The sequence below is a fragment of the Phlebotomus papatasi genome, chromosome 3 (assembly GCF_024763615.1).
Source record: "Phlebotomus papatasi isolate M1 chromosome 3, Ppap_2.1, whole genome shotgun sequence".
Taxonomy (NCBI): domain Eukaryota; kingdom Metazoa; phylum Arthropoda; class Insecta; order Diptera; family Psychodidae; genus Phlebotomus; species Phlebotomus papatasi.
The window spans coordinates 2,399,410-2,427,244 of NC_077224.1; the positions used below are offsets into that span (position 1 = coordinate 2,399,410).

The 27,835-nt window shown below is 33.6% G+C and overlaps 1 protein-coding gene across 1 annotated transcript in view; it reads left to right on the forward strand.

The window, feature by feature from the left end:
* The window catches only part of LOC129806448 (vitamin K epoxide reductase complex subunit 1), a 30,998-nt gene extending 4,552 nt beyond the window's left edge, over positions 1 to 26,446 (forward strand). The window contains exons 2-4 of the mRNA XM_055855045.1: positions 12,886 to 13,220; positions 18,785 to 18,894; positions 25,253 to 26,446. Coding sequence (XP_055711020.1) covers positions 13,042 to 13,220; positions 18,785 to 18,894; positions 25,253 to 25,491 — 528 coding nt within the window. The 5' untranslated portion in view covers positions 12,886 to 13,041 and the 3' untranslated portion in view covers positions 25,492 to 26,446. The remainder of the gene's footprint in view (positions 1 to 12,885; positions 13,221 to 18,784; positions 18,895 to 25,252) is intronic.
* Positions 26,447 to 27,835: the final 1,389 nt, after the last annotated feature.

The window sequence follows — 27,835 nt, forward strand, 5'->3', positions numbered from 1 at the left end:
TTTTCTTCTTTTAAACCTCACTCTAAATTCAATTTAGCTGAATCGAATTTGATATACAAAAGAATCAGAGTCCTTTGGAAAACATGTGAGAAAGAAAGGGATTTGAATTTTGACTTCATGAAATATTCCTGCTCTAAAAGTGAGACGGAGCCATAAAAATATACAAATACAGTAGACTCTCGCTAATTCAGCTCCTTTAAAATTCCGAGCTACTTTGTAGTTCAGACAGCAGTTAAATTTGAAGAAAGTTTGTTGACATTTTTCAAGTTCGATTATGAATATCGAATGAAGCAAATATACTCAAATTTGCATTTGTTGAGGGGCTTTCATGAAATTTAGAATTAATATGAGCATGTGAACTTAATATGAGTATACAGATGAACAAAAAATCGTTGCATTTAAAACCATTTGATGCCTGAATTTTTCTCTAATTCGGGCGACATTTAGTTCCCAAATGCACTAATTTGAGAGAGTCTACTGTAAAACAATTTTCGAACTTAATGGCTTTAGCACAACTTTCTTCTTTCGTATTCTTCTTCTTTTTAACATCACACCAAAATAAATTTATTAATTATATAATTTATTAATAATATAATTTAAACGGTCAAATGAAACAATAAAAATGATGATAATTGATAAATAATTGAAATATTATTGGCAAACAGAAAATTAAATGTGAAAATGCCTCACTTTAAGGAAAGTTTTTGCGTTTCGGAAATCCGGGAAAGAATTAGGGTACTTCAATAGAAAAAAAAAAGATTTTGCTTTTATAAAATATATAGCAACGGAATTTTCAAGTTCAAATTTGTACATGATAGCTGTCAAAGACTCAAATTTTTTTTAGAAAAATCCCATTCACCTCCATTTAAAATCTCAATCATTCGGTTAACGATGATTTAAGTTTATTTTGTTAAACAAACTTGCTCAGACATGTAGAATGGACTTTTTCTGATTTGTTTGCACATCTCTCATTTGGTTTGCGTCTTGAATCACAATTTTGTACTTCAGGCGATTAAAATATTTAAAAATTTCTTATTCGAAGGTATTAAAAATTTAAAACAAAAAAATTATGCGGCGTTTTTTTTTTTTTAAGGAAAATAATTGTATTACTGTAAAACACTTTTGCATAAAAGTTAATTAAATAAATGAGGATTCTCATGAGATAAACTCGATCACTCAGAATAAAAAACGAACAACTCACAGTAGGTAAATTTTAGAGGAGAGCGATTGGAAGCGGAGATTTTGTATGCAGAATATAGGATTTTTGAGTTATAAAATCTCTGTAACTCTTGAAAATTAATAACTTTGAAAAAATCGAGTTGTTCGACTTATATTCTGAGTCGTCGAACTGCTCAATGCAAATTGATAGGAGAGACTGGGGTAAAATTTGTCAACTTGAATATTTCAAAATTTAAGATTATCTAAAATAAAAGGATTATAGACTTCATATTTTAACTATTGATCTTTCATTCACATTCAACTTGAATTTTTTGATGGTATTAAATGTTTAATTATTTACTGGAATTATTAAAACGATGTTCGAAATTCCGTTCGAATTTTGAAACCTTATGCATTTTGTCCAAAATATATAGTGCTCTTTCTAGCCGAGACACTTTTAGACAATAAAATTTGGAAGTGTAATAATTGCTCTAACCTCTAACTCGTCTATCGGTATCAAGATAGCAACATAACACAATTCGTCTATTTAATGGCGCTTATTTCTCTTCTTTGCTTAGAAGGGAAGAAACTATCTTATATAATGGTGTCTACACTAGTAGAACTTTCTTTAAAAAATGCCTTTTTTTTAAAAATTCTGACGTTTCTGCCTACAAGGATAGAGGAAATTTTCTTTATGATGTGTTGACAAATGTGTGACAAATGATGTGTTGTCTGAGCTAATAGTGTCCATGGGCTTTTTGCAATTAGACAATCCCTTAAAGGTGTCTATACATTTTATGAGAAATTTCTGTCGAAAATGTGCTTCAAGAAGCGTGCATCAAAAATTTGCCTACACTTGGTATGAATTTTTGACAAAAAGATGGGTTTTTTTTAAGAAAACTTGTCTAATGGTGTCTACACACTAGAATCAATTTTTGTCAAAAATTGCCTTTTTTAAAAAAAAATCTGACGTTTCAGCCTACAAAGATAATGGAAATTTTCTTCAAAAAGGCATTTTTTAAAGAAATTCTTAATAGTGTGTAGAGGCCATAATGTATAGGCAATTTCTTTCAAAAATCATATCCAATTCAAGGTTATTTCCATCAAAAATTTTTGAAGAAATTACCCATTACACATTAAAGGCTTCTACACATTGGGAGCAATTTTCGTCAAAAATCGCATTTTTGACAAAATTTTGACGTTTCTACCTGCAACAATGCGGACGATTTCCTTCAAAAGAGCAATTCTTGATGAAAACTGCTAACAATGTGTAGACACCCTAAAACAAAATTCATCAATCATTTTTGACAGACGATTCAAGATTGTTTTTCATGAAAATTTGTTGTTTTCTGCTGGAAAATGTGAAAAACGTTTGGTGAAATTCTTTGGGATATTATTTTAGTGAATTTTTGTGGCAAATTTTCCAAAAATGTCAAAAGAAGAATATTTTTTGGAGATGTCGTTCCTGGGGGAATCCGATTTAGCTTTGAAGGAACATTTCCTGTGATTTTCCTCCAGAACTTAAAGGAGGAAATATTAACCAAACTTGACTGGCAGTTACTCAGTTCTTATTAAAAATCTTTAAAGTCCCCTAGAATTAAACAAAAACTCATTTAGTTTTATTCTTAAAAAAAACGGCTCTTACGAATAATCAACGTAATCTTGCAGTTTTGTCACAGTTCCTACTCCAGATTTAGTATCCAATAAATCTTTGAGCTCACTTACTATAATAGGTCGTAATCTCAGATAAGAGCCTCTCTTTATTACCCTTATCACAACATTTAGACGATTCTATGGAGTGGTTTTTTGTTAGTTTTTATTAATCGTTAAACTTACAAATACTATTCAATGCTTGTTTATTTAATTAAAGATAAATGAACTTAAAAAAAAATCACAAGTTAATTTAACTTCTTCCTAATTTAATCATAATTTAAACTCTAAATTTTCTGTTTTTTTGGCAATTTTTTTACGCGATCATCATAACGTTGAAAAATATTTTTGTTATTAAATTGTATTTGAATCGGAGACGTCTTTATTGCTATTTAGACATCCTGTCAGGAAGTTCCCCACAAATTGTCACATTTATTATGATATTACCCAAGCAAATGAGCATCAGTTGAGCGTGAGTTTCATCCTCTTGGTAATTGCAAGTCGACTGAAATTTTAAAGCAACATTTTGTGGCAATAATTGAGGGATTAATTGACGGCTGTTCGTGCTAAAAGTTACGAGGCTGAAAACGTGGGAAAAGGTGTTGAACGTTGAATTTCAAAAATGATATATTGCCTGAGGATAGGCAAAATGTACAAAACGCAGTTCAGCATTTGAGCATCCAATTTGGTGCCTTCGGGGGGAGCGAAAATTTTAGAAAGGGAAAATCTCTTCGTCACTTTTCACCCTCGCCCCCTTGAACTTTGTAGAGTAGTTGCTGATGGTTCTTGGGAGAAAAATTCCACAACCGCATCGCTAGGCAAATATGTAATAGCGCTACAGTACATAAAATTTATGTATCCACTTAGGACCAGCGTGATGTTAGTGTCAACAGCTCTTTATTACAATGCGAGAAATTTTGTGGATTTGTTTGGGTCGCCGAGAGTTGAGAATAACAGCTCTAGATGAAAGATAAGATTGGTCACAATGCCATCCATTAATGATAATAATCCATTAATAAAGAAATTAATTAATTTATCTTTGAAACATTAAGAGCAAGTTCAAAATTTCGGGATTATTTGTTCCCTGTTTTTACTTTGGCAATCAACAATCAACATTTGCCCGTAATACGGGATTCAGACCTAAGGCTCAGGCTCAGCCATATGGCTTACCTTCTCTAATTTCTTATAAATCAAGATTTTATGGAAAATTAACACTCAAGATTGGATATTATGATCAAGTGATCCATTAAGTTTTGAAAAATCAATAAAATTGGTTGCTATTTCGAAATTTGAAACCCTCGGGAACTGGGCTAAACCTTAGGTCTGAAGCCGGCATAAAGCGGTCTTCAGAATAAAGGTTTAGCCGGTTTAGCCTTGTTGCCGTAGGTTTCAGAATCCTAATTGGCAATCAATTTTATTGCTCTTTCAGAATCTTAATAGGTCATTTGCCCTTAATAATACAATACTAAGTTAAATTTTTCCAAAAAATCGTAATTGATAAAGAAATAGAGTAGTTAAGCCATATAGCTAAACCTTAGTTCTGAAGCCCACATAATATTCCAAAGATTTACGAATTACTTAAGGCCTCTACACATTGGGAGCAATTTTCGTCAAAAATCGCATTTTTGACAAAATTTTGACGTTTCTTACTACAACAATGTGGACGTTTTCCTTCAAAAAAATTTTTTTTTCATGAAAACTGCTTAGAATGTGTGAGGTGTAGACATCTTTACGTTCATTAATCTTAATTTAGGCTACAGGGCTTCATACATAAGCTATTCAATCAATTTTTATGTAATTTTTATTACAGTTTTTTGACAAATATTCCCTTTCCCGATGAATCAATTAAACTACGAAATATTTCGGAGAAAATAAGTAGCTTTCCGAAACATTCCGAAGCTGTCCGAATGAATAAAAATCATTTCTGTACCTTCATTAAGACAATATTTAAAATTTGTTTTAATACTTTAATTCAATTTAATTTTTAATTTATAATTTTGGTTTTACAATTGTGCCCTCTTTGAAAGCATCAGTCGCCGTCTTAGCGTAATTTCTGACCTCTAGGGAAAAATTATGGAAAAGTTCCTTAAAAGAGATAAATGATTTTTTAAAAATAAGATGTCCTACCAATTTGTGACTGACACTGATCTGCTTTTTTAAGTCTAAGAAAATGTTTTTCTCAGCAAACTACCGATACCGCCCGTAATATGCCGAAAGTATCCGAAAGATTTCCGATCATTTTCTTAGTTCAGAAGACTACCCTTTAAATTTATTTTGCTTAACGCACCACTCAATTTTACTGCTCGAACTCAAAGAGACAGCAGTTGTATAATCCACTTTTTTTTCAAGAGATATCAACTTTCAGTTTTCGACGAACCCCCCCCCCCCCCGCAACTCCTCCAAAACCATATTTTTCTGGTTTATTTTGAAAACGGCTCCTACGATTTTTTTTTCATTTTCGGTTTAGTTTTAGAGACAGTCAAAGCGAGTATTTCGTCATTGGACACCTATGTTCGAAAACCATTTCGATATCGAATTTTCGAACAACAAAGTTTAACTACTTCGGACGGCCTATTTTTCAACCGATTTGCTTAAATTTGGATTTTTTTAAAGATCTTGAAATTTCCAACCCAAGTGCATGGGACTTAATCGCCCATGAATCGGAACAGTACCCGTAATTAATGTATCTTTCTGATTTTTTTTCAAAAATACATTTTGTTTTTTCGAAAGCTTGTGAACCGGTTAGAAGCCAAACGGAAAGACATATCAACTTTCAGTCTTCGACGACTCCCCTATAAGTCAACATTATCTAGGACTGTCTTTTTTATTCCCCCCTCCCCCACCCTCCTCCTTCTCATCCAAAACCATGTTTTTTGGTTTATTTCGAAAATAACTCTTATTTCGTTCTTAGACACCTGTGTTTGAAAATCATTTCGATATCGAATTTTCGAACATCAAAGTTTAACCACTTCGGAGGACATATTTTTCAACCGGTTTGCTTAAATTTGTACTTTTTTGAAAGATCTTGAAATCTTGAAATCAGTAATTATATCCGTAAATTGGTACTTTTCTCTGATTTATTTTTTATTTGTTATAGAACCTACTTTTCTTAAATAATTTCTTATTTTGTAATGTTTTTTTTTACTTTATCAATAAATATAATCGGTATTAGAGCGGTCTCTACCCAAAAAGCATACGAAAAGATAATACATGAATAACTCTTTCTCGTGAGTTCGAGGACTCTGCAAAGCTGGGACGCTTTGACCTCTCTTTAATCTAATTTTCCAGTTTTCTAAAACATTCTATGTTATCTATAAACTACCGATCACGTTCGTAACATTCCGAACCGATCCGAAGGATTTCCGATCTTCATTATGGCTTCGGAAAGCTACTTATAAAGTTTTGCCCAACGATTTTTAATCTAGTTTTTGATTTTTGCGTAAAATTTTAACTTACCTGTAAAATACCGATCGTGTCCGTAAAATTCCGAAGCGTCCCGAATGATTTCAGATTTTTATTTTAGCTTCAAAAGACTATTTTTGAACGTTGTCCAAGGCTTCATTTCATTTATTTTTTCTATTTTCGAGTTATGTGAAAAAAATCTATCCTCTCGACGAACTACCGATCTGATCTGTAACATTCCGAAGCTACAACGAAAGCTAAACGATCTTTATTTTACTTTCTAGAAGCCCCTGTGAGGCTTTGTTTAAGGCTTCACTTGGTTTTGAAGCCAGTATTAGGTTCTGTGTAAATTCTAGCGTCTCTATCTGTTACGTTCCGATGATTCCAATGTTGCTTCGTAAAACTACTTTTTAAAGCTTTGCCCAACGCTTCAGTCGATATTTAATCCAAGGGTGGAATGATAACTTTTCGACACTATCGATAAATCTATATCTGTTAGATTAAGTGAATGTCGACTTTTTGCGCATTGCCGAGCCATTTATTGTGATATTCTTAAAAGAATGTGGCTGTAGATAAATACCTATATTAGTCACAGGAAGTACAGCAATCGCTTAAATCTTTCAGAATCGACAGTCGATAGTTTCGAAAATTAGTCATCATGTCACCCCAGTTTTCTAGTTTTGTAGAAAATTCCATCCTCTCAATAAACTATCGATCTTGTCGGTAACATTCCGAACGACGTCCGATCTTACCAGAAGGATTTCCGATCTTTATTTGAGTTTTGATTGGTTGTTTTTGAAACTTTATCCAGTGCTTCATTCGATTTTTAATTCATTTGTTAAATTCTGTAGAAAATCTAATGTATCTGATAGACTACTGATCTTATCCGTAACATTTAGAGGTTACCCGAAAGATTTCTGATTTTAAGTTTAGTTTTGAGAGGCTACTTTCTAAGCCTTGCCCAACGTATCATTCAATTTTTAATCCAGTTTTTTAGTTTTTCGAAAAATAGTATTCTACCGATGAACTACCGTTCTGGTACGTAACATTCCGAAGCCACCCGAGAGGTTTCTGATCTCTACTTTAGCTTTGAAAAACTACTTTCTGAACTTGGTCAAATAATTCTTTCGGTTTTGATTGAGAAATTGGTTTTCTTGACTAAATATCGATCTCTCCCGAAATTTCCCGATACTACCCGAAGGATTCCCGATCTTGTTTTTAGCTTCGAGAGGATGTATATTATGTTTCATCCAGTGTTTTATTCGATTTTAGCTCACACTTAATCAAGTTTTTCAATTCTACGGAAAATTCCAACCTTTCGTTAAATTGCGAACCTTGTCCGTAAATTTCCGAAGATACCCGAACGATTACGAATTGTTATTTTAACTTCATTAAGCAATATCTCAAGTTTGTTCAGAAGTTGCAAAAGGTTTTAAATCTGTGTTTTTTAAAGTCTGTGAAAAAACTCTTACCTTCCATCTCAGAAAATATTTATTTAACAATTTAACGTACTCTTCACACATTTTTCTTGACTACTGTACTTACCCAAAGTCTTGCTAGTGCTTCATTGAGCACAAAGTGTCTAATAAAGTTTGGGGAGAAGAAGAAAAAAATTCTGGTGGAGTAGCAAAAGAAAGAGGAGAGAGACAAAATAATTGTTCAATTAGAAATAATCTCTGCATCATCTAGATAAAATTTCCATCAACTCTTGAGGATGAATTTGCCCAAGGATGGAGGTTATTTGATGAGAGAATTGTGGTGAAGATTGAGATGAGAGAAGAGCAAATTTAAGCTGTCTGTTGCTCCTTTTTTTTCTATTTATTCTATCACGCAACTGATATGTTATCCTAAGAGAGATTGTTGATATTGTTTTGATACAAGTAGGACACCCACCTTCATAACAAAAAGGCAAAATGCCACAAATAATTTCTGTACACTTGTTCACTCCGGCAGATTAAATTGTGTCTATATAGATTGCGGGGAGTGTTTGGGCGGAGGGTGGGGGCGGGACAGGAAAAGGGAGTTTGTGAAATTCATAGCAGAATTTTCTCAGGCAATGATCCAATAAACACCCCCCCAACATCAGATACAAGCTCATGTTATAGTGTAACAATTTTCATTATCATGTGCGCCGATCAATTCACAATAATCGTGATCAATTCATTGATTTTTCCAATCAGATGAATATCCTTCCAACGTCATTGTGCATCACATAACATCAGAGCGTCACAACAGGGGAGAGTAGGATGTTTGTCATTAAGTGCGAGAGGAAATTAATTTTCACCTCACCCACATTTCCCCGGACACCGACCCTCCTAATTCTATCTGCTACACAGGGTTCTCTCGAAAGAATACTATCAGTTTAATGCATAGTGTGTGTTGATTGGAATTAGTGTCCCCGGACTAGGTTAGGATGGGATTGTTATCCAATATTCTAAATCTAAATAGATGGATAGATGGTTCTCTATGCGTTAAATATTTAAATGTATCGATTTTGTTAAACGCTTCTATTTTTTGCTGATCGTATTCAGAAAGGGAGTAGTACACAGAGCCTTCTCCAATATTCAGGTGACAGCTGTCAAACATAAGAAAAGTCGAAAAAATCGGTCAAAGAGCTCAAAACAATCCGATTTTTTCAAGTTATCACTGTTTTGTAGCTTAAACCGTAAGAGATAGCAATTTCCGATCTTTAGTGATCGAAATTGATATAAAATCCTGAAAGGAATGAAATTATATGAAGGATACTGTGTAGAATAATTTCTCAAGACACAGAAAATTTCCATTCGCCTCTAGCAAGCGTGAGTGCAATCGTGGGAGTAGCTATGACACTTTTAAGAATTCGGGATTTTGGTTTTCGAGATTTTTGGCGTTCGGGATTTCGGCTTTCAAATTTGGCTTTTGCGATTTTCACCGGGACCCGTCATCATTATCTCGGACCATCTTGGATGGTCCTTCTTTTACTTCCCCCTCTATAGGGGAGACTGGGGCAAAAAGTTACAAATCGAAAATTTTAAAATTCAATTTCTCCCAAGATAAATAAGATAGCGGCTTAAATTTTTTCCATAGATAACCTCCATAGGTCGTAAGTTCTTCAATGTAAGGTTCTTCAATGTTGTAAGTTTGTTAGAATTTAAACAAGGAATTTAGAAAATAAAAAATATCGAAATTTTTAGCCCTATTTTTGAAATATTTTCCGTGCAGAAGATATCAATTATTAGCTACTTATATTAAACTCGATGCACTGGTGAATATTTCCCAAATTATCTGGATATTCTTTGAATAAGAATCCGATATCTATTTTAGAATTTTACAAAGATTCTTTTCTCCAGAAATCCTTATATTAAAAACGACCACTTGGGGTAAAAAGTAACAAAAACCGAAACAATTTCTGATGTTCCACGGTGAAAAGATACGTCAATGCTATGTGTCGCCGCTTGTTGTTTGCATTGGTCAAACGATTAGCAGTCTTTTGTGTGTTTTCTTGTAAAATAGCTTAAAATGCGCTTTTCTCGATCAGATAGAGAAAACGGTGTTTTACAAAGGTATAGAAGAATAAATTTCCTATGAAAATATGTAATCTAGGTATTTTACTTAAATTTACGGAATCCCGTAATAAAACGAATCAAAATGTGATAGTTTCTTATGCCTGATACTATTTGCCCCAGCATTTTTGAGAATGATCACAAAATTACCCTTTAGAAAACGGCTCAATAAATATATTTCCTTACAAAATAGAAGAAAATGACTTCCACAAAGTTGTAGAGCGGTGAATTGCCTATAAAACTGTGCTAATTAGAAATTTTGCATGTACTCGGGAAGCTTATAAAAAAATAATATATCCGTTTTGTGACTTTTTGCCCCAGTCTCCCCTAACCTTTTGAGGATTTTTGGATTTTCGGAAACCGTAAAATTTTCCATTTTGAATTTTTTTTAGCTCAAAGTTCAACCGCTTTAAAGAGCTCATTTTTAAACAGGTTTGTTCAAATTCAAATTTAATTTTTTGGAACGGTCTTGAAAGGACAATGGGCAAAAATATATGGGAGTTGGTCCAACCTTTTACCAGAGACGGGACTAGGCCCATTTTGTAGGTATTGGGGTATAACTTAAAATTTACCGAGACCCAATTTAAAAAGAATGTCAGTCCTTGGGAAATTAACGTTATCCTTATGAAAATTCATAACATTGACAATTTACTACACGAAAATGGCTTGATCGATCTTAACGAAAATCACCTCAAAGTCGACATATGACTTAAGCTTTAAAGCTAGTGATAAGTTTAGGTTAGATTAATGTAGGTTAGATTCTTAACGTGAGCTAATTCGGATTGCATGCAAATTCGATTTAGAGCTCAAGTTGGTGGACGTCAGGTATCTTGAATCAAATTCGTGAAATTAAATAAATTTTGTATTTAAACCGTTTAAACCAAAATATCAAGGATTGAGATGGAGTGACAGAAAAGTGTTGTATGGATGAAATGTAAACTATAAACGCTGCCATTGCTCCGATTTTACAAAATATTTTGATATTCTTACTCATTTAGCATTTGAAGCCTCAATCAATTCTTTTCTGGTGTCTGAATTAGAAATTTCATCTCCTGTATTTAAAGATCTTCCTGTATTTAAAGATTTTTCACCATTCGATATTCTCATCTTCATCAGGATCATAAAAAAATGCTTTTTCATCGAGTATTTTACAACCCTAATTCATTGAATTTTAATTACACTGTGCAACAAAATGAAAACTTTTTCCGTGTGATTTCAAATGACCGGTATTTTCGGATTCCTTGGTGTCTCCTGAGTGATAACTCCGAAGAAAGTTATGGTCCATCCCGTCTAGTTTCTGAGCTAGATTAAGATGGAAATCTTTAAGAAATTGGTTAGAAATATTTTATGAAATTTGTTTTTCTCTCAAAAATGGTACATTCTGGGATGTTGGCGTCAAAGGATGACTCAAGGATGTGTAGAAGAGGACTCAAGGAAAATTTTCCTGGAACAAACCATATCCCTATCTCCTTATTTTCCCTGAAGTATTTCAAATTTTCCTCATAAATCCCTAAATATCCTTAAATCCATTAAAAGGATGCATAGGACGATTTGCATCGTTTACAAAAATATTCTCCTGAACATCATAGGATCATAAAACTTTCCATTATCCCTAGAAATTATGCATTTGAATTACTTTTGAACATGTGGACAACTCAAGAAATCCAGTTCTCTCGCCATCACCACTAAAAATCTTTAAGATATAGGAAAAAATATTTTATTAAACATATTTTATCCAAATAACAGTACATCGTAGGATGTTAGTATGGTGTTAATATCAAAGGACATTCTGTGGAGGGATTCAAGGGATTCAAGGGATTCAAGGAAGATTTTCCTAGAAAAAAACTATATTCCTATTTCTTTTTCCCCTGTGATTTTCTAGTTTTTCCATTTAAATCGCTTAATATCCTTCAAATTCATAAAAAGGATTGTTTGTAAGGACACGACTCCCATATATAAAAATTCTTCTGAAAAAAAGAGTAAGGATCTCTGAAGATCTTAGCATGCTAAAAGTATCGTTATCTAGAAATTACATACACAAAAAAAAAATTTAATAAAATTTACATTATTCCGCAGAAAATTTATGTTCTTTTTATGCTATAACAATATTAATAATAACCCACTATTTGCCTTTCAAATCTCATAAACTCCAAATGTAACTGGTTTACATTAAGTTGATTGCATGTTTTGACCATTTTGAATTACTTTTCCAAATGAGGCAACAAACTTTTGACGCATGAAAAATGAACAACTTTTGGAAAACAATTATTTTTTATATGTAATAAAATGAAATATTTTTTCGGAATACATAAATAAGATCTACGGATTGCATGCAACTAATTTGCAAAAAGAAAAATTCGAAAAAGTATTTTTTTCTATCATTTTTTGGATCTGGTTTTCCAAAATACATGAGGCAACAAACTTTTGACACCTACTGTAAATCAGGAGTTCGAGCATTTCGCAAAGCCTGGTACGCTTTGCCACCCCTTTTTAAAAAGATTCCTGCTGTTTTTTTAAAGCGTGAAGCTAAATATCAAATAATATAATTCCGGAATGTTATGACATGATCAAAGAAAAAAGAAGCGAAACAGCTTTAAAATATCTGATTTTAAAGTGTGAGAAAAGATTTTCAATTTTTCGTCTTTGCGGATTTATTTACTAATTGGATTATTTCATTTGCAAAACGACGTTTACTACACTTTGTGCTTAACTGTGTAATTCGCAACAGATACTTAAAATGCGACTTTAACTGATTCAATTTGTTACAACATTTTTTGTGTTTTTTCTCTCACAATTTTTTTAAAGATTTTAGAGATGGATAATTAAATCTGTCTTCGACTGATACCATTTTCCTCCATTTCCGTATACAAAGATCTTCCCCCCAAAAGAGGAGCATTAGATAATCTTGTGAATAAGTTTATTCATAAGTATGTAGATTGAGTGGATTATATATATAAGTTTCGATGAATAACCTTGTAAAACTTGTACTAGAGGGAATTAGGGTGGAAAATTTGGTTTGTGTGAGTTGTGTGGGAGGAATGGGAAAATCTATTGTGAACGTGAAGGAGAGAAGAAGATTCAAGCATCCCTGAGAAAGTCAACTTTATCTTTTCACATTCATTTCGTCCCATAGAGTCACACAAACTGGAGGTTTTTCCAATTTCTGCACACACAAATTGTCGCCATTCCCATCCATTTCGTTGTCTGCTCCAAGGGAAAGACCAGAGTGAGAGGGAGGAAAGGAAAAAGAGGAAAAGCTGGTGGTGAAAAGTGCTAAAGTGATTCAGTCATGTTCGTGAATGAATGCAAGAGCCAGTTTTCCTCCTCGATGGTCATGTCATCGCTGATTGGACTTCTTCTCTCCGTCTACACTACACACGTGGAAATCCAGCTGGAATTGGACAATGACTACGAGGCTCTTTGTGATTTAAATGAAGGAATTAGTTGCACCAAAGTCTTCTCCTCCAAGTAAGTTAAACACTTCCTCTTCCTCACTCGAATCTTTTGTGTTTTTTTTGAAAAGTTTTGTGGTATTAATTTCACCTGATTCAAAACACAGTGACTTAATTCTATTGCACAGGAGAGACAGAATCGACAGAATTTGAAAGTGAAGCAGTTCAATTTTAATAATTCATGAGATAGTTATGACTGATAAGTCACACGTTGCATTTTCAATCATGAAACTCATTTATTTTGCATATGTCTTACACTTGAAGTGCCTTATTAATTTAAAAGAATGAGGCAGTAATTTATTTCTAAAGCTGATCAATTCCCAATTAAAATTAAGCGAAGTTTGAAGTAGAAATTTATTTCTTCAAAAATTTTCAGTGAAATATTTATTAGCCAATTAGAATGCAAGGAATTATGCGCCATCTTGAAAATGCGGATTTCTCATTCTAAAAAATGAAAAATCTAAAAAATGTGACCAGTTTTAGTGTAAAATTTTTCCCGTTTTCGTACAAATTTCACGAGATATCTCCGAAACTATGGTTGCCAATTTGAGGTTTTCGGTTGCCTATTCTATATTAATTTGGCTTTTATTAGGTGAGATTCTTAACAATCTCACCTACTATAATCCTAACAAAATTTCATGTCGTCCGATCGACCTCAAATTTGGCCAAAATGTGTTTCAGCACTTCCTGATCACGAATATATATGTGGCTAATTTACGTTCCCGGCCGGCCGCTCTTTGGAGCTTAATAGCTCCTAAACTAAAAAAGATATCGACTTACGGTTTTCGGCAAAGGTTATATATCGGGTGAAAATTGCAACTTGGTGCATAGACCCCCCACCCCCCACCCCTCCTTCCGCCATTTTGAAGACCCCCCTTTTTTTGTTTTCTCAATAGCTCCGCCCCTATGGCATTCAGCGGACTCAAATTTTAGTATGTTATAGCTGGGCCTTAGAGCTTTCCATCAATACCAAACTTAAGGTCCTCCGACCCCCCTGACCCGAGCTATAAGGGTCCAAAAAAAAATTCTTAAAATGGCCATAACTCCGGTTCTAATCGTCAAAATTTAAAAAGTGAGGGCTTTTTGGAAAGCTCTCGTGAAATGCCACTTCCCCTTCTAACATCGCAAGTTCATAAAACCACCGCTAGGGGCGCTTTTTTTAAAAAGAAAATTTTTAAATCTTAAAAGTTAAATAACTCAAAAATTCCATTGTGCATCGGGCTGAAAATTTAGTATGTTGTAGCCGTTGATTATACCTATCAAACAAAAAAAACCTTAAGTCGATCCATAACCCCTGACCCGAGCTATAAGGGGTCAAAGTTCGAACATTGACCGGCCTCTATCTCCGGTTCTAATTAACATAGCGACATAAATTTTACCTTTTTGGTTTCGTCTCAATGAGCACTTTCAGATGGAAGTTCAAAAAGTCACCACAGGTGGCGCTGTGATAGCGTCAAAATTCATCGAAATTCAAAGTCACTTTTCTCAAAAACGGCATTGTGCAAGTTAATGAAATTTTAGTATGTTGTAGTCCAGTCTAGGACGTTTCCAAAATGGTGCGTATGCGCGCTGTGGTTTCAATAGACCCGGAGATATGAGGGGTCAAAGTTCACGAAATTCAAAAAATCATATCTCCGGTTCTATGTGACCGATTTTGATAAATGAAGGCTTAAACGAAAGACCTCACCAAATGCTACAACTTTCTAGAATATTTGAACTTCGTGGGACCAACACCAGGGGCGCCACAGTCGAAAAACCAATTTCAATATCACATAACATCAATTATCTCGACTGTCGCTAAACCGATTTTGATGATTACTTCGACACAATTGTAGAACACATTTGTCTCTACATTTCGTCCATACATCATTTTCCACTCAGACTACGCTATCACTCCGATTTTGCCGTTTAAGTGTGAAAAAATTGACTTTTCCCATAATAACGCTTTGAAATCACTCAGATACCAATTTGACTGCCTCTACTCCACCAAGACACTTAAAATAGGGTTTTAAATGGAAAGTCCCACAAAATACAACAATTCTTTGAAATAGTTGAAGCTCAACAAATGACTACTTGGGGCACTCTGGATGAAAAAACGAGTTAAGAAACAAAAAACCTCGCTTATCTTGGCTTCTGAGTAATCGATGAGATCATGTTCTATGGGAAAATTATAGACAACATTCTGGTCTACATTTCGCCCATATATCACTTTTCTGCCAGTTCATCCAAATCCTTGATATTTTGGTTTAAATACAAAATTTGCATAATTTCACGAATTTGATTCAAGATAACTGAATGGCGTCTCCCAACTTCAGCTCTAAATCGAATTTGCATGCACTTCGAGCTAGCTCACGTTAAGAATCTCACCTACATAAGCCAGTTAGGATTATCTGTCCCTTTTGTATTTGTATTATTTGCTAATTCATTCTACAATGACAGAAAACAGCTAAGAAAATCAAAAGTTTTTTCGGCACGCTAGAAACATATGGGATACATAGGTAAAGTCATGCCTCTGGGCTCTACATTGAACCATGGAAATCTCTGTTTCAAAGTAATTTGCGAAACATCTTATTTGAACAACAAAGTACAGGAGTTCCGGCTTGAGAGAAAACGGAAAATGGACTGAAAGAATTTGATATGAATTGCCTACTATTGGGAGATCATTTGTAAAATAATTTTTGAAATGCCCCTAAATGTATGCAAATATTTTTCACGCGGTAAATTTGAAATACATTTCTTAAGAATCGTTGGCGTTGAAAATAGGCTGAAAAATTTGTGTCGAAAAAATCTTGCATACATTACGGCGACCCCAAAGATATCTCCTGCAGATATGCAATTTTACTGTGTTACTGAAGTTAATGCGAGGGCTTTTTTTCGGTCCCGAAAATGTCTTTCAAAGCGGAACGCCCTGTAAGAAGTCTCAAGAATATGATAATAATATAAATGTTGATTACACAAAAAATGTAAAATTGTCGGTAAATGTTTGTGAATTCCTATTCAACGTACCAATCGTAGTGCAATTACTTTCACAATAAAATAATTCTCTATGGAAAACATGGGCTGCTTGTTGAATTGTACGCATGAGACCGATTCTTATTGCTCGTAGTGTGCCGAGAACGAGTTGAAGTGCACATGGCAATTGGTTGAGATCAGTGGTAAAGATAGGGAAATCATGACCCGGGGTCTTGAAAATCATGAACATCCTGGGATCCATAATTCCAAGGGATCCTTAAAGTCCAGAATTCAGGGGTCCTCAAAATCTGAAGATCCCGAATATCTCGGTGTTCCTGAAGTCACGAGTATCCCAGAATCCTAAAAGAATATCCAGTGTTCCTGAAGATCTCAATCCCGAGATTCCGAACAATTCGGGGTCCTGGAAATTACGATTATCCCGAGATCCTATAAGTCAGGAATTTCCAATATCTAAGGGTCTTCAAAATTTTAAGATTCCGAATATCCCGAGGTCTTAAAAATCACAAACATCCCGAGATTCTTAAAGTCCAGAATCTTGAAAATCATGGCGCCCTCAAAATCTGGAGGTCCCGAATAATCCGGGGTCCTAAAATTACAGAATCCTTAATATGCAAGGATTCTGAAGACCTCGAGATGCAGAATATCGCGGGATCCTAAAAATCACGAATATTTCATGATCCAAAATTCCTTGGGATTTTAAAGGTCCAGAATCCCGATTATACAGGGGTCCTGAAAATCTACAAGGGTCTTGAAAGTCACGAGAATCCTGGGATCCTGAATTTCGCAGGATCCTAGGAGTCCTTCATCCTGAATATCCTGATGTTCTCAAAATTTCGAAGTGCTGAATATCCAGGGATCCTGAAAGTCACAAATTTTCCAAGGTCCTAAAATTAAAAAAAACTGAATATGCAGGGATTCTGAAGATCTCGGGATCCAGAATATCCCGGGATCCTGAAAGTCACGAATATTTCATTATCCAAAATTCCTTGGGATTTTAAAGGTCCAGAATCCCGATTATACAGGGGCCCTAAAAATCTACTGGGGTCTTGAAAGTCACGAGAATCCTGGGATCCTGAATTCCGCAGGATCCTAGGAGTCCGTCATCCTGAATATCCTGAAGTTCTCAAAATCTCGAATTGCCGAATATCCAGGGATCTTGAAAGTCACGAATATTTCGTGATCCAAATTCCCTTGGGATTTTAAAGGTCTAGAATCCCGATTATACAGGGGTCCTGAAAATCTACAGGGGCCTTGAAAGTCACGAGAATCCTGGTATCCTGAATTCCGTAGGATCCTAGGAGTCCTTCTTTCTGAATATCCTGATGTTCTCAAAATCTCGAATTGCCGAATACCCATGGATCCTGAAAGTCACGAATTTTCCAAGGGTCCTAAAATTACATAATCCTGAATATGCAGGAATTCTGCTGATCTCGGGATCCAGAATATCCCAGGATTTGAAGATCTCTAGTTAATAAGTATCCTGGAATTACGAATTCTCCGGGATTCCAAATATCTAAAACCCTAAATATCTCGGGTCCTGAAAGTTACAAATAGGGTCGAAGGAACACCTCTTCGACAGGGAACCTCTATTGACACTTTTGTCAAAATCTTAAAATTTATTTAAGGTATCTAATATAATGTAAATAATATAACGTTTTTCCCTAAGTCTACGTTATCTGTTAGGGATAGGTGTTCAATTTTCGTATTCCAAATGGTACAGAGTAGGATGTCAATAAGTCCTGACACGACTTCTTACAGTGTCAATATGTGTTCCTTTCACCCTATCATGGGATCACGAATATCCTGATATTTTGATCTAAGCATCTCAGGATCTCGAATATTCCGAAATCTTGAAAATCGAGAGAGTCCTAAAATCCTAAGCGAGATGTTTTGATCCCGGAATTGATTCTCAAAGATCTTGAATCAGTCCGGTATTATTCGGTATCTGAAATTCATTAAATTGTATTGCAGCTCTAAGCTACTTTTAGTCGAGCTTTTGAGTGATTATTTAATAATTTTTAATTACAAAAATTATGACAAAATTATCTATAAGTAGCCCATTAGGTCCAACATAACCTCACATTCGAAAAAAGAGGGTTTGGCTAAGTTTCTCAATTTAAAAAAAAATAATCCTGTGCATAACATTTACTATTCCAGTTGAGAATATTTCAACAGTTCATGTTCATTTTATCATGAGATTATAAAATTAATCCACTAAGCCAATTATAATGGAGCTTCAACATCTAACTTTATCTTTTATTAAGTATCGCTTGGTTGAAAGTCTTTTAACAATCTCCATATTTTCAAAGCTCCTATTTCTCGATTCAATTGAATTGGCACAGAGTGCAAATTTGCACGGACAATTGCCAATTGAACCGGAAGAGAATAGAAGACTCACTTCTCGTTTTGTAATCTAAAAAAAAATGAAAAATCTTGCTGAATCAGCTAATAAAGAATTTTAGCTTTAGAATGTGGTTTCTAGCTTTTACAGAATTGCTATTTATTATATTTTTCCCCCGATGAAATGATCGATAATTGCATTGATAATTAATTGAAATCGATGCATTCTTCATGTTTTATTATGTTTCTCTTCCTCATATCCGTAAGGTATGGGAAAGGCTTTGGAGTTATTCATCGTGTTCTTGGTGAGGATTCTATCTTCAATCAACCAAATGGCCTCTTTGGAATTTTATTCTACGCAATCATTGCCCTTCTATGTGAGTAATTCTTTTTTTTATTGTTTTTTTTCATAGAAAATTATCTAATAATTGCATTTAGACTTAAAACGCTCACATGTTGTGATATATCTAATCGTTTGTGGCTTGTTTGTTGACTTTAAATGCGGTTTTGGCTTCTCAATGGAAGGTGTAACTCTCTATCTCAAATGTTTATTAATGGAATTTGTCATTTGGCTCGCATGCATGCGGATTAGTATCTCTTGACTGTGATTAATAGACTTAATTTCTTTAAATACTCCACTTTGCAAATTTATGAAATTCCTATTTGTGTCGTGTTTACACAAAATTAATGTCTCTTGTTTGTAAACTCAAATAATTTCACTTCAAATTTGTTTGTTTTTCCATTGGAAAATTACTTAAGATTTTAGAGGAATTTACTCCCAAAGAAAATTTATATATACCTCTCCCTATCATTTGTTTATCGAATCGATACTTTCCCAAATTGAAGTATAAATTGTTTAATTTAATTTAGCCCTATATAAAAATGACTAAACCCTATTTTCACTTTTTTGTTAGTCTATGAAAAAAAAAGAGAAAATCAAATTAACTCATTTTGTCATCAAATACAAAAGCCTCAAAGACCCTACTATCTCCCTTTTTTTCGTTATATATATTTAATTTAATTATGACGCCACAGAGAGAGAAATGACTTTTCACTCTTTTATTTAGCATAGTAAAATTTTGGTATTTTAAAGCACTTTGAATGGCATCGTAAAAGAAAGGGCGTTCGTGAATGGGCATATAAAAATAATCAAAAGCCTCCAACTTTATGCATATTTGACGAGTTTTATGCATTTTTGGTTACATTTCCGATAGATGTTGATTGTGTGTCTCTCGATTTTATTTGCACTTTTACGGCCGTAAAATATCGATATTAGTTGTTAGTCTTATGAATATTGGTTTTTGCTTCATTAACAGCAGCTATTGCAAATTCCCTGGTCAATTAAAATGCACAATATTGTGAATGTTGGAAAACAAATACAATACCCTAAAAGTATTATTATCGGTTTTATTAGTAACGAAGGAATAAATTAAAAATGGCGTGAAACGGTTCTTTTTTAATCAAAAGTACGACACTAGCGCCACTACTGTCGGTCTGACGAACACCACAGAAAATTTAGTTCAGGGGTGAGTGAGAACCGTTTGAGACCGAATAAACGTAAAAATAAGTTTTTTAGTAACCTCTTTTCTAACTAAATTTTAGTTAGAACTTTTCAAGATAATTCCATAATAAATACATTTTATTAGGAATACAAATTACGAATTGAATTTGAATTTGAAATGGCCTTCATGTGTCATCTTCAGTGAGACAAAACATTACAAAAGTGACCTTTTCATCAGCTTCAAATAAGTTAAAATCAATAACCAGATGATATTTACGTACTTGGAAATATTTATTGTCATTTATTGCAATTAATAGATGACAAATTTGAATTGTGATTCTATCTAATTTTTATTTATTAACCCTTGTTTTTTGACTTAAATGAGCGGTTTATTTAAAATTTGAGGTTATTGAATAAGCCTAACTGTGTTATCACACTTGCACATTAAAATTTTAATATGATTCACATTAATTGTCGCTGGTGAGAGTCCAAATGTGTAATTTGTGTGTTTGAATCATTTTATATTCAAAATTTGATCTATTTGTTGATAAAAAGGTAGGCTTGGCCCGCAAAATTTGATATAAATTGATTTATAGCATTAATGCGAAAAATTAATGCGAATTTCTCTTTAATTTTTGAATGTGAAAAATATTTATGCTTTAGGTAAATTTAAACTTATTTTTGCAGGCCAAGTCCACTTCTCTATGAATAAATAGGAAAACCCCAAATGATAACGCCGTAAGTGGCAAAAATTTACTATAGTGCAAAAATGAGGTAAAAGAAACGTTTGTTGCACGTCACTCAAGTTATTTCAAGTTGCAATGAGCCGAGGAAAGCTTATGACCTAAATACAGTAGACTCTCTCAAATTCGGGCATATGGGACCGAAATGTCAGCTGAATTAGACAGAAATTCGGGCGACAAACTTTTTGAAATGCAACGATTTTTTATTCATGTGCATATAGATATTGAGTTTACACACTCATATATAACGTAAATTGCATGAAAACCCCTCAATAATGCAAAATCACATCAAAACTAAGACAAACCATGCCAAATTTGAGCATATTTGATTCATTTGATAATCATAATCAAACATGAAAAATGACAACAAACTTTTTTCAAATGTAACCGCTGCCCGAATTAAAAAGTAGCCCGATCTTAAAAGAGCCGAATTTGCGAGAGTCTACTGTATAACGTTTTGGCTCCTTAAAATATTAACGTCAGACTTGCTGTGTTATAATAATGTAATTTTTTCGTCGTTTTTTCTCAAAATATTACGTAACTGTTTGTAAGAAAATTTACGTGTAAATAACGTAATTTTGTGACCTCTCTCTCTTTCAATACTCTCAGCCCAATAAGTAGAATATATGCAGCTTTGTAAACGTTTAGAAATGACAATATAAGAATATTAGGTTATGGAATAACTTAAAAAAAATAAAATGTAATATTTGATTGCCTTGAATTTAATAAATGTGTGATAAAATTTTTCATTCTTGCAAATAATTTGCAAACGAATTATTTTCTCAGAGTATTTCTACTTTTATATTAAAAATTAAAATTTTATTAAAAATTATTGTTTGCATTTAAATGAAATTTAAATAGATGATCTTACTTAAACATAACCTAAAAATACGAGATTCTAAAATTCAGTATTAAAATTTCTTTCAGATTTTTTCTAACTTACAATCTCTAAGATAAAAAAATCGTGTCTGTCTTAATGTGTTGAAAAAATAATTTTTTTATTCTTAAATATTACGATACGATTTTTACCGATTTTTTCAATATTTTTCATTTCTTTAAATTGCTTAATTGACTTAAAGATGAACAAGTTTAAGTTTTCGATGTATTTATCCTATTTATCGGTCACTTCATGTGAAATTTTTGATCTTTTGGGATGAAAATCGAGAAATACATTCTTTTAGAGCGAAGCGTGTCATGCACTCAGTAAGTAAAAAATACTAAAATAGTATTTTTTAGTAAGTAAAAAATACTAAAATTTTATGGACGTGTTGTTTCATATGAATACTAAATATTCTGTATTTGTGATAGGGGAGATCGGACATGTTTAACCCATTCAGTCAATGTACCAGAAATACTTGAGATAGAATGGTCATATTTTGGGATTAATTTCCTACAGATCAATAAATGATTTTTTTGAAAAGAAAAAAATTTTATCTCTTATGGGGGCGCGGGGAGCCTCTGTCAAACACACGTCTTAACGGTCACTGAATTTAAATTCTGTGCATTAATTCATTACAAACTCTATTGCTTTAGATAGAGTAATAATCCAAGAACACCAATTGGCAACTAGAATTCAAATCAGGAAAGAGAAAAGAGGCCAATTTTAACAAATTCGACGGGATGTCGTATTTTCCGTCCGCCATTTTGAGCAAAAATTTTGCATGACCTTCCGCGAAGCAAGAAAACAATAACAAAATGTATTTTCATCTCTGTCGGACCATTTTACCCAAGTAATTGAACAACTAAAGTTACTAAAAATCCATTCCCGACAGCAATTAGGATGAAAATTTGCCCAGAAATAAATCACCAAAAATCACTCAATTTGCGTATGATGTATAATACAATGGTAAGGAATGGGTTAAGATGCTTTTTTATGTTTTGGTTTTGACTTTAAGGCATTATATCCAGGATTCATAAAATTATCTTGAAATTTTGTATAACGCTTTGTATACTCACTCATATAAACTTTGTTAATTCATGGCAGGACCCGTGACTATGTCATTTCGGATATCACGAAAGGATCGCCTGTTAAGGCAAAGGGAAATTTTCTGTGTTTTGGGAAGTTTTTGTTTCGTCCTTCGGGACAAAGGGAAAATTTCTGTGCTTCGAGAAGCTTTTAGTTTCGCCTTTTTGGGCAAAGGGAAATTTTCTGTGTTTTGGGAAGTTTTTAGTTTCGTTCTTCGGGAGCAAAGGGAAATTTTCTGTGTTTTGGGAAGTTTTTAGTTTCGTCCTTCGGGACAAAGGGAAAATTTCTGTGTTTTGGCAAGTTTTTAGTTTCGTTCTTCGGGGCAAAGGGAAATTTTCTGTGTTTTGGGAACTTTTTGTTTCGTCCTTCGGGACAAAGGGAAAATTTCTGTGCTTTGGCAAGTTTTTACTTTCGTCCATCGGGGCAAAGGGAAATTTTCTGTGTTTTGGGAAGTTTTTACTTTCGTCCATCGGGGCAAAGGGAAATTTTCTGTGTTTTGGGAACTTTTTGTTTCGTCCTTCGGGACAAAGGGAAAATTTCTGTGTTTTGGCAAGTTTTTGGTTTCGTTCATCGGGGCAAAGGGAAATTTTCTGTGTTTTGGGAAGTTTTTAGTTTCGTCCTTCGGGACAAAGGGAAAATTTCTGTGTTTTGGGAACTTTTTGTTTCGTCCTTCGGGACAAAGGGAAAATTTCTGTGTTTTGGCAAGTTTTTGGTTTCGTTCATCGGGGCAAAGGGAAATTTTCTGTGTTTTGGCAAGTTTTTACTTTCGTCCATCGGGGCAAAGGGAAATTTTCTGTGTTTTGGGAAGTTTTTACTTTCGTCCATCGGGGCAAAGGGAAATTTTCTGTGTTTTGGGAAGTTTTTACTTTCGTCCATCGGGGCAAAGGGAAATTTTCTGTGCTTTGGCAAGTTTTTAGTTTCGTCCATCGGGACAAAGGGAAAATTTCTGTGTTTTGGGAAGTTATCAGTATCAACTCACTGGATACAATCCCCACATCTTTAACGCCAGAAAAATTCCTGGTGACCTAAAGGGGATTCGAACCCAGGACACTTGCATCATAGAGCTAGTGCTCTACTACTTGACCCACTGAGTACCCTTGCGGAATATAACTGTTATATAATTAATTTGTAGTTATAAGTGACTCAAGAACCAATTAAAACTACTAATTTTGAAGCAATCTTCTCCAAGTAGTATAGAATATCGCAAATAAAGAGTATTAAGTACTGATATAAAACAACATGTTTATAAAATTAGCGCATATACAAGTGGTACCAATTGTACAAACAACAGAACTTTGTACAGATTCAGATTTTTTACATATCAAATTTGATTTTTTTACTTATCAAAGTCGATTTTTTTACTTACCATTCTTGATTATTTTACTTACCATTTTAGATTTTTTACTTACCATTTGTGAATTTTTTACTTAGCATTTTAGATTTTTTTACTTACCAATTTGATTTTGTTACTTACCTATTTTGATTCTTTACTTACCATTTTGATTTTTTTACTTACCAAATTTCTTTTTCTTACTTACCAATTTTGAATTTTTACTTACCAGTTTTGATTTTATACTTACCAAACTTTCAATTTTACTTACCATTCCAACATATTTACTTACCAAACTTAGCTTTTCACTTACCAAAATTGATTTTTTTTACTTACCAATATTGCTGTTTTACTTACCAAGTGTATTTTTACTTACCGTTTTTACCAAAATACTTACCAAAAATGTTTTAGCCTATCGTTAGTGAACTTACCAAAATGGTAAGTTGTGTCGCTTCGCTTACCTCTTTATAACGTGGAGGTTATTCCCCACTTCGAAAGTATGACGTGCGGGTGCACCAAATAATTACTATTACCATACGATAACCATAACGTCATACTGACACATTTTTGCTACTTAGGACCATTATTTCTAATTACGCTAAGCCGTCTCTCGGCTAATCCTCAGATCTGTTAAGGCCCTTAGAATCGATTAATTACTTCGATCGTTTCGATGAACTATTTTAAATTTTGATCGATTACCTTTGATTTTTCTCAGCATCTGTCTTTAGATTTTTTAAATGTTTTTATTGCACATTTTCATTTATTCTTCACTCTGGTTCATTGTGATGGAAAAGCACTATAAGCCACAATTGAAGTCATCTTGGTGTTAGCTCTCATTTCATGTTCTTTTGCCTTTTCATCCACTTGTTGTCCACTCATATACGGAAACATGCCATTTCATCTGCATTTACTTCGTGCTGAAGCTATTAAGAGTAAAGTGAGTAGATTTTCTGACGTGGATTTCCAGCGAAGTAATCTGTTCTAATGCTTTTAGATCATCTTAAGGTCATCTGGTTTTTTTTTTGCTCATTCTGGCTGTAGCTGCACATTTTTTTTTAGTTTTATTTTCTGCATCTTGTCTGCTTTATCTGGCTTTTGTACATCAAATACTGCGTGGGCTAAATGGGGCTTTGGTTGAGATTGAATGAAGTAACATTGGTTGTTTGTCTCTCTTCTCAAAATGATTCTCTTGCAGGTTTTGTGAATGATTCTAAGGTGGCACGTATGCAGATTTATCTGTGCATTGTCTCCAATCTTCTCTCACTCTACCTGGCCTATTTGCTGTATTTTGTCCTGGAGGACTTCTGTATTGTCTGTGTATCGACGTATGTTGTCAATGCTATCAATTTGTATCTTTCCATAAGGCGTTATCGTACTTTGGTGGCCAGGGAGCGGAAGATTGGCTTGAAAAGGGACAGTGATAAGACCAAATGAGGTGTTAGTGCAATCAGTCTGAAACATATGATATCCGTGGGAAAAAAGATTGTTTTTATTTAATATTCTTGGGAAGGTTTAATGCGGTACAATTAATCATGACATGTTTTCTGGTATAAGACAATATTTTTGCTCCAACAATTTACATATAAAATTAATCAATTAAACACATGAAAGCTTTTAAAATGGTTCAACTGCGAGAGCTTTTCTCGTGTATGTGTATGGCTTTCAATGTGCGGAGAACAGAGACAAATATTTGCTCTATTATTAATACAGAGATTTAAACCTAGCTAACAAAAAGTTGGATAGCTGGAGTGGTTAGGGTCAGAACTCTCCTTATTGCCAATTGCCAATGAAATGCAGAATAACAAAAAATCGTTGCATTTCAAACAACTTGACGCGAGAATTTCTCTCTAATTCGGGTGACATTTTGGTCCCAAATGCCCGAATTTGGGAGAGTCTACTGCACCTTCTCTTAATTTCCAACCGAAATCAGCAGTAAAAATTAAATTTAGTCAAGAAAAAATGAAATTTGAGCAGTACTCAATTTAGATCTAATGACAAAAATCGTAAAATCGGCATCATTTAGATCAGGTTAAATTTCAAGAAATCAAAATTCACATGGCATTTTCAGGTCAGAAAAATTTCACGAAATCGAAATTCACTTCCCTTTCCTTCCCAAAACTTTTTCATATTTCCATTCTGAACTTCCGCACCCTAATTTTTCTTTTTTTTTATACGTCATAACAAAATGAATTTAAATCAATCAAATTCTGAGTACGAAAAAATGGGATCGACATATATGCAACAGGTTTGAGGAAAAAAATGATGCGAATTTTGATTTGCACCTGATATTAGATCACTTAAATGTCATAGAGTCAAAATTCACATCCCTTTCTATCTTAAAATATCTATGAATATCAAACATTCAAAATCCAAAAGTAATAAAAAAAAAGTCAATTTACTAAATCTAAATTACAAAAAGAATATAATAAATTTCGTAAATGTTTTTTTTTTAATAAGAAAAGGAACTTCCTCTCAAATTTGAGATTAATGGCTCCGGCACACCTTTTAGGTCAGGAAGTCGAAATTCGAACCCTTTCTCTCTCACATGTTTTGTATATGACTATCTCATTCTTTCGCATACCAAATTCGATTGAGCCAAATTGAATTTGGAGTGATGTTTCAAAGAAGAAGAGTGCGAGAGAATGAGATAGACATATGCAAAACATGTGAGAAAGAAAGGGATCCGAAATTCGAATTCATGAAATTTTCTTGATCTAAAAGGTGTGCCGGAGCCATAAGCTTTGAGATTTAAATCCTCTGGCACATTTTTAAGATCAGGAAAATGTCATGTAATTGAAATTTACATCCCTTTCTTTCTTAAAAGCTTTTCATATGTCTATCCCAGTGTTTTGGACTCTTCTTCTTCTTCTTTTGAATGTCATAACAAATTTAGTTTAGTTCAATATGATTTTGAGACCGAAAGAGTGGGATAGACTTATGCAAATTTCTTGGGAAAGAAAGGGGCGTGAATTTTGATTTAATGTAATTGTACTGAGCTAAAAGGTGTGCCATATGGCATATTGGCTCCGGTATACCTGTTAGATCGGGAATATTTCATAAAGGTAAAATTCATATCCCTTCCCAAGAAGCAAAATAGCTGCCTTATCAGGGCCGTAGCGCTGAGGGGCCATTGAGGGACAATGCCCTACTTTAAAACTTCCAATGCCCTACCTTAAAAACCAGAAACTAAGATAATGTTCTAAGTAATCTGTTCGTAGTATGATATGGTAGAGAAGAAATTAATCTCCTATTAAATGGCCTGATACATTTAATCTAATAGAGTTATCGATTGAAGTGCTTAATGCAATTGGTTAAAATCGTATGGAAAGTCAAACGATAATTTTGTGAAAAATTTAAATATTTTCCCAAACATCTTAAAATAAATAGAATATTTATCCATGGATTTGGCATTGTTATTAATGAGTTGAAATTGCAATTATTTGATGATTAATTATATGAAATATTGTTTTTCAATGGTTCTCAGCAAAATGAGCGCAAACATTCTTACATTTCTTACATAAAAAACTGACTATATTTCCTTTTCTCATTTACGCATTCTCTAGATAGTTAAGAGGTTACGTGGATCAAGAAGACTCTAAAAATATAATAATTTTTTTCAGCATATTAAAAAAAATAATTTAAGCTCATCAATTCAATTTAGTCATTGAAACCTTATTTATGGATTTTTTTTTTGAAAAAAAAAACATTTTTCGGTGAAGTAGTTTTCTCGGAATTGGTGCATCTAAGTCCAAAAATCAAATATTTCCTGTTAGCTGAT